Source organism: Symphalangus syndactylus, chromosome 9 (assembly GCF_028878055.3).
Source record: "Symphalangus syndactylus isolate Jambi chromosome 9, NHGRI_mSymSyn1-v2.1_pri, whole genome shotgun sequence".
Taxonomy (NCBI): Eukaryota; Metazoa; Chordata; class Mammalia; order Primates; family Hylobatidae; genus Symphalangus; species Symphalangus syndactylus.
Window position 1 is genome coordinate 133,205,356 of NC_072431.2, and position 7,714 is coordinate 133,213,069.

General features: G+C 42.4%; 1 protein-coding gene across 2 annotated transcripts in view; it reads left to right on the top strand.

Annotated features, from left to right (window-relative positions):
- The window catches only part of GLDC (glycine decarboxylase), a 112,310-nt gene extending 104,992 nt beyond the window's left edge, over window positions 1-7,318 (top strand). For both annotated transcript variants that reach the window (XM_055294285.2, XM_063609191.1), the window contains 3 exons: window positions 3,581-3,753; window positions 5,024-5,104; window positions 6,625-7,318. In XM_055294285.2, the coding sequence (XP_055150260.1) occupies window positions 3,581-3,753; window positions 5,024-5,104; window positions 6,625-6,768 (398 nt within the window). In that variant the 3' untranslated portion in view covers window positions 6,769-7,318. The remainder of the gene's footprint in view (window positions 1-3,580; window positions 3,754-5,023; window positions 5,105-6,624) is intronic.
- Window positions 7,319-7,714: the final 396 nt, after the last annotated feature.

Genomic DNA, 7,714 nt, shown 5'->3' on the forward strand with positions numbered 1-7,714 from the left:
AAATTAAAACCCCTTTGAGTTGCAGTGAGTGTAGTGGTGAAGGAGACAGAGCAAGTAACCCATCGAAGTGGTAGAGACAAATGGCATTGGAGTTTTATAGCCACCTCCATCATGGCGTAGCTGTTTCAGCTGCTTCTAGAGATGAAGAAATAAGTGTAGTAGTTTTCACAAAGAAAATGCAACTTTTTTTGAAGCATTTTGAAAGACATGGACACTTTACCTGTGCATTAGTGGGTGTTCATTCATCTCAGCTCACTACATTTTCCTAGTGAACAACGTTATTAATATTATAATATTAAGATCATATTACTTTTTTGGGGGTTGGGGAGACAGAGTCTCACTTTGTCGCCCAGGCTGGAGTGCAGTGGTGTGATCTCGGCTCACTGTAACCTCCACCTCCCGGGTTCAAGTGATTCTCATGCCTCAGCCTCCCAAGTAGCTGGGACTACAGGTGCACACCACCATACCCAGCTATTTTTTAAATATTTTTAGTAGAGATAGGGTTTCACTATGTTGGCCAGGCTGGTCTCAGATTCCTGAGCTCAGGCAATCCACCCACCTCGGCCTCCGAAAGTGCTGGGATTACAGCTGTGAGCCAGCACACCCAGCCAATATTACTATTATAATAATATGAAAATAATAATAATGTCAAGGATCTTTCAATTCTCAGAAAGGCTAAGTTGGGGAGAACGTTGCCATTCAATGGATATGGAGTCCTATCTGAGTTTTAATGACTTGTTTTGGGAAAAAAAGAAAAAAATCTTTAATAGTTTCACTACTGCATCATAATGGGAATCCCACACGTGTGACTCACTCCTCTCTCGAATGAATGATCTTATTATGCAGTTACGCTGATAATAGACAGGAAAGCCAGAGAAAGGCTTCATTAATGAAATTACCAATCCCATCCTCAAGATCTCTGCTTGGCAACCCTTGTAACAGTAGAACTCCTTTCCCCTGACAGCCTCCCGGCTAGCGATTCGGTAATGGCCGACTCAGGATAACACACTCAATTTGTGGATGCCTTGCCTACTTCACACATCTAACTGCAACAGCATTTGCAAGGAGAGAGAGGAGGGGCTCACAGAGAGGTGGTAACTGAAGTTACCACCCAGTGTTTCTGAATCATGTTGTCCCCTGACCTCAATGTTATTTTGATGATTGACAGAACCGTTTCCACACTTGTCCAAAAGCCCCAAATTGTCCAGGTGCCTGGCACATAGTAGGCACTCAACACATAGTGTTAATAAATGAGAGACCAAATGAATAGCTAAGTCAAAAAACAATGAACATGACAACACAGTTTTCAGGTCTTAAGCATAACTGCTGAATGTGAATTTTTAAGGAAGAGAGCTAATAATCTGTATATTTAACATGCAGCTTCTGTATGAGTCTTTTCAGGCAATTTTGGGGCATACTGCCTTACACAGCAGTTCCAGGCTAATTATCAGACCAATTATCAGAATCACCTGGCATGTTTTATGACTCATAGATTTTTGGGCCCTACCTTGGACTTCCTGAATCAGGGTCCAGATGCAGGAATTTTTTTTGCAAGAACTTCTCAGGTGGTTCAAAATATGGGGACCACTACAGCAGGATATGTTGGAATGAATTTGCTCACACATGGAATTAAGGGCAGACGTGATAGGTAATCAGCTTGTTCTCTTAAAAAAAAAAAAATCCCTGTCTGGTTTGAGTGACAAAGGTGTATACATTTACCAAAACTCATTAAATGGTACAGTTAGGATCTGTGCATTTCACTGTAAGTTTTATCACAAAAATAGGTGAACAGATATTGAATTCTAGTCATGATGTATATGCTGAAGGGTTTAAGAGTGAAGTGTACTAATGACTGCAGTGTACTTTGAAATGCATCAGAAAGTAAGACGGATGGCTGGATGAGTAGATATATGATAAAGCAAACAACAGCATTGTGGAATCTAAGTGGTGGGTATATGGGTGCTCACCTACAGTCCTTTAAACTCATCTGGATGTTAGTGGTTTTTTTTTTTTTTTAAATAGAGACAAGGTCTTACTCTGTCGCCCAGGCTGGAGTGCAGTGTTGTGATCTTGACTCACTGCAGGCTCACCTGCTGGATTCAAGTGATCCTCCCACCTCAGCTTTCTAAGTAGCTGAGACTACAGGCACATACCACCACACCCAGCTAATTTTTGTATTTTTTGTAGAGACAGGGTTTTGCCATGTTACCTAGGCAGGTCTCAAACTCCTGGGCTTAAGCAGTCCACTGGCCTTGGCCTCCCAAAATGCTGGGATTATAGGTGTGTGAGCCACAGCACCTGGCCTGAACATTTTTCAATAAAATGTTGGTAGAGAATGTTTTAAATCATGCAGATGTGACTTTAAAGTACTCCATGTAATAATGATGCTCACCAGAATTTGAGAACCACTGCACGTTGGGGCAAGATTAGTTCAGAGGTGTATCAACCTGGGAGTTGTTCTTCAGCTTTTAGAAGTTTCATAGGCCCGGTATGGTGGCTCATGCCTGTTATCTCTGCATATTGGGAGGCAGAGACAGGCAGACTGCTTGAGCTCGGTAGCTGGAGACCGGCCTGGACAACATGATGAAACCCTGTCTATGCAACAACAACAAAATTAGCCGGGCATGGTGGCATGCACCTGTAGTCTCAGCTACTTGGAAGGCTTAGGTGGGAGGATCACTTGAGCCCAGGAGGTTGAGGCTGCAGTGAGCCGTGAGTGTGCCAGTGCACTGTAGCCTGAGCGACAGAGCAAGACCCTGTCCCCTTCCCCCGAAAAAAAAGCTTTATAGAAAAAATACAAGAAATGGAAAACATTGTTTTTGATTTTTGTCCTGGAAATCTCTCTCTTGACTATGTATCTTGTTGCATCACCTTACCTGTGAAGACCTTTGGAAACAGAAACACACCGAGCCTGTGTTCAATGTAAAGGCAAAGGCTTTCCACATACTGGCCAAACTTGTTTCCTTATCATACAAAATGGGGACAATAAGATTTGCTCCAGGGTCCTTAACACTTGTTATCTCATTATTTAACTTTTGATAAGCTATAATATTTTTATTTCTCTTAATTGCACATAATACATGATAATTACTGAAAGATTCTAAAATATAATCAAAGTGAAATAAAAATCCCAGTCTCATTTTCTGGCCATATTTACAGTTAACATTTTATGTTTTCTTCAAGGCATCTTCCCTCATAAAAATATACATACGTTATATAAGTACTTTGTCCTTTTATTTATATATAGAAATGGGATATCATTATGTGGCTTGCTTTTTTCACTTAATATTTTTGAATGTTTAGCCAGTTTAACACATTCACATAATTTTGAATGGTTGTCTATTTACTGTATGGGTGCTCTGTAAAATTTGCTTATCTGATCCCCAGTTGTTGGATATTAGGTTGTTTCCTAAATTTTTCTTCTATAAACAGCACTGAGATGAGTCCCCGAATACATACATTTGCAAATGTATCTGATGATTTTCTCAGGATAAAATATAAGAAGGGATAGGAACTTTTCTTCCAAACTAGGTAGGCCACTGACTTTCAGTGAGGCAAGTTCTCCTGTCTCCGTTTGCAGGATTTCACGCCCCTACCATGTCCTGGCCTGTGGCAGGGACCCTCATGGTTGAGCCCACTGAGTCGGAGGACAAGGCAGAGCTGGACAGATTCTGTGATGCCATGATCAGCATTCGGCAGGAAATTGCTGACATTGAGGAGGGCCGCATCGACCCCAGGGTCAATCCGCTGAAGGTGCGTAGGCCCTGGAACTTTGCTTGAAATGTTCCTTAAACTAGAAAATGATGTCTGGACAGTGTACCAGCAACTCCTGAACTCTCAACTGAGGATGATACTCTTCCCTAGAATAAGGTAATTCTTCTGAGAAGATGCAGTTGTTACTTTGAAGTTTGCATCGTCTTGAACAGCATAGCAGTTACTCAAGGATGATGTGGTTGTGGAAGCTGTCCACAACTGTCTAGTTGGAGAATTTGTAACATTCTGCATCTCTGTTTGATGTACTGTAGTGAGATTATGGCATAAATAAAATTTACATATTTACATCACAAACTCTGTACAAGCACACATTCTTATATTAGAGCAGTTATCTCTGAGGAAACTGGATTGACATTTGGACTGGATGTTACAATATTTATGCCCCATGGTGGGGAAAAGTTGGTTGGGCATTACTCTGCCGCTTCCAAAACATGTTAATTTTACATCTGGTCAGAGTCCTAAGTTTCTTGTTAGTCCAGATATTAAGCTGGAAGATCAGGAGTGGAGAATACCATGAAGGCTGTGGTTGTGTCTTCATGGCTATAAGCCAGAGAACAAGTCTGTTATGCCTGCAGCAGCTGGAGCAGGTTCCCAAACTGCCTACCTGTAGGAGATGGCGGGGACCAGTGACTTGCAGAAGGCAGGCACCTCTCTAGAGGTGAGTTCACAGAGTCATGGAGGCATACAAGATGATTATGCTTACCACCATTTATTTCTCTTTTCTCTCTGAAGACTCCTGCTTCTTTCAGGATTGAGGCTATTTTTTTAAATGGCAATAAACATTTCAAAGAGCATAATAGTGAATTATAATACAAGTGGATACTACTACTCATAGGATGATATCAGATTTTAAAATGAGCCAAATTATGCTATATGCTGTTTATTAACATATGCAGTAATAGTATAAACGCATGATGAGAATGGTAAACACCAAATTCAGAAGAGTGGTTAGCACTGGGACAGGGATATACAGGCAGCTCCAAATGTGTAGGTAATTTTTTCTAAAAGGTGAAGCAAATATGACAGAATGGGGACTTTGCTGGGTGGTAGATGTGATGATTATTACCGTAACGTTCTGGTATTTAAAATATTTCACAATTACAAACCACATTGTACCCCGCTAAATTGAAAGAAAACAATAGCTTTCTCTGCCTGGGCTCCTGTCAGAAGCTTGACGGTTGAGGTGCAGGGTGGGAGGAGAAGAGAGTGTATTGCTCTGACCCCTCCTCTGTCCGTCTCTCTGTCTCAGATGTCTCCACATTCCCTGACCTGCGTTACATCCTCCCACTGGGACCGGCCTTATTCCAGAGAGGTGGCAGCATTCCCACTCGTAAGTTCTCTGAATCTGAATGTGCCAGCTGGGAAGGCACGGGCCAGCTCCTATCCTGGGGGGTGTATGCTCTTAGCCTCATCATTATAGAAACCATATGCGGGGCACCTTGTGAAATAAGGGTCTTGAAAAGGAATGAGGAGCAAAGAAATTGGCTTTCAGAGGCGAGGTCACACAGTATCAACCACAGATCTGGGAACCCATAGGGAACACAGTGGCGGAAAGCTGAATACGAGTCCTGCCCAGTGGACCAATGTGTTTCCCTCCACCGTGGGACAGGGAGATGGTGCCCAATACAACCTTCCTTTCCTTCCTGATTCTTGTATGGAGGAGAAGGTTCTGTGTAGTCTGTTTGAGTGAGGTAGGGAGAAGGCTCAAAATGTGCCAAATTATGCTATGTGCTGTTTATGGATCTGTGCAGTAATAGCATAAAAACATAATGAGAATGTAAATCCTGTATTCATTGGAGAGGAGGGCAAACAAATGATGCCTTTTTTTTTTTTGAGACGGAGTCTCACTCTGTCGCCCAGGCTGGAGTGCAGTGGCATGATCCCGGGTTCATGCCATTCTCCTACCTCAGCCTCCCGCTGGGACTACAGGCGCCTGCCACCATGCCTGGCTAATTTTTTGTATTTTTAGTAGAGACGGGGTTTCACCGTGTTAGCCAGGAAGGTCTTGATCTCCTGACCTCGTGATCTGCCCACCCAGGCCTCCCAAAGTGCTGGGATTACAGGCGTGAGCCATCGCGCCCAGCTGATGCTTTTTTTTAATCGTTCAAACTTTTATTTTAATGCACAGTATGAGAAATTAACTTTTTTTTTTTTTTGAGATAGAGTTTCACTCTTGTTGCCCAGGCTGGAGTGCAATGGCACAATCTCTGCTCACCACAACCTCTGCCTCCCAGATTAAAGCGATTCTCCTACCTTAGCCTCCCAAGTAACTGGGATGACAGGCATGTGCCACCATGCCCGGCTAATTTTGCATTTTTAGCAGAGGTGGGGTTTCTCCATGTCGGTCAGTCTGGTCTCGAACTCCTGACCTCAGAGGATCCGCCTGCCTTGGCCTCCCAAAGTGCTGGGATTAAAGGCATGAGCCACCGTGCCCGGCCGAGAAATTAACTTTTAAATCAACTGAATTGTATGGAAAATGACATGGCAAATAAATTAGACCTATGTTAAAAGAGAAGGTCAGCTAAATATCCAAACTTAAGGATATAATGGGCACAGAAAAACATAGTTTCCAAAGTCTTCTTTAAGCAGTTGAAGTCTTTCACTTTGCTATAAACTGGTCCAGAGATCAACAGCACATAAGGATGCTTAACAGGGGTGGTGATCAGGGACACGTCTCCTGGGAAATGCCTTTTTTTTTTTAAATGGTAATGTAGGGTTGGATTTTAGGTTCTCAGAATATTTGTTGGGCTGATGGTGTCTTAGGTTGTGGGAATAGCATTGCCACCTCCTTTTCCCTAAGAGAAACCTCTCAGAACATCTCACAGCATTTCCATCGTTTGTCCTTTGCAGCCCTTTGTGAAACCAGAGAACAAATTCTGGCCAACGATTGCCCGGATTGATGACATATATGGAGATCAGCACCTGGTTTGTACCTGCCCACCCATGGAAGTTTATGAGTCTCCATTTTCTGAACAAAAGAGGGCGTCTTCTTAGTCCTCTCTCCCTAAGTTTAAAGGACTGATTTGATGCCTCTCCCCAGAGCATTTGATAAGCAAGAAAGATTTCATCTCCCACCCCAGCCTCAAGTAGGAGTTTTATATACTGTGTATATCTCTGTAATCTCTGTCAAGGTAAATGTAAATACAGTAGCTGGAGGGAGTCGAAGCTGATGGTTGGAAGATGGATTTGCTTTGGTATTCTGCTTCCACGTGTGCTGGTTGCCTGGATTGGGAGCCATTTTGTGTTTTGCATAGAAAGTTTTAGGAACTTTATAACTCTTAATGTGGCAAGTTTGCAGACTTTATAGATGCTATCCTGGAGACTTAATAGACATATTTTTGTTCCAAAAGAGTCCGTGTGGACTGTGCCATCTGTGGGAAATCCCAGGGCAAATGTTTACATTTTGTATACCCTGAAGAACTCTTTTTCCTCTAATATGCCTAATCTGTAATCACATTTCTGAGTGTTTTCCTCTTTTTCTGTGTGGTTTTTTTTTTAATCTGCATTTATTAGTATTCTAATACAAGCATTTTGATTGGAAGAATGCCTTTCTCTTGGTCTACTTAGTTTTACCACCATTACACCCTAGATTCAGTGGGAGCTGAAGGGCAATAACACCCAACCCAATAGCCATTGTTACATCATCACTTTTGCCTTTGACTGGCTGAAGAAACAGTTGTCTTGGTCAACAGTGAAGGCCACTTTGGCCCTTTTTGTTGGAACTGAGTTACACTGCATGTAACTGTACTCCAGCTATGGAATTTCAATCAAATAGCAATTTAAGTCCAGAGGTAATAAGCCAAGCACTGGTGCTCCTTCAGTTTTCCCGCTCTGCCTTCCTTTGCATAAAGTTTTCATCCTCATGGTCTCAAGAAGGCTGTTGCATTTCCAGGCATCACATACCCATTCTAGTTAGGATTAAAAGGGAAGAGCAAAAGCC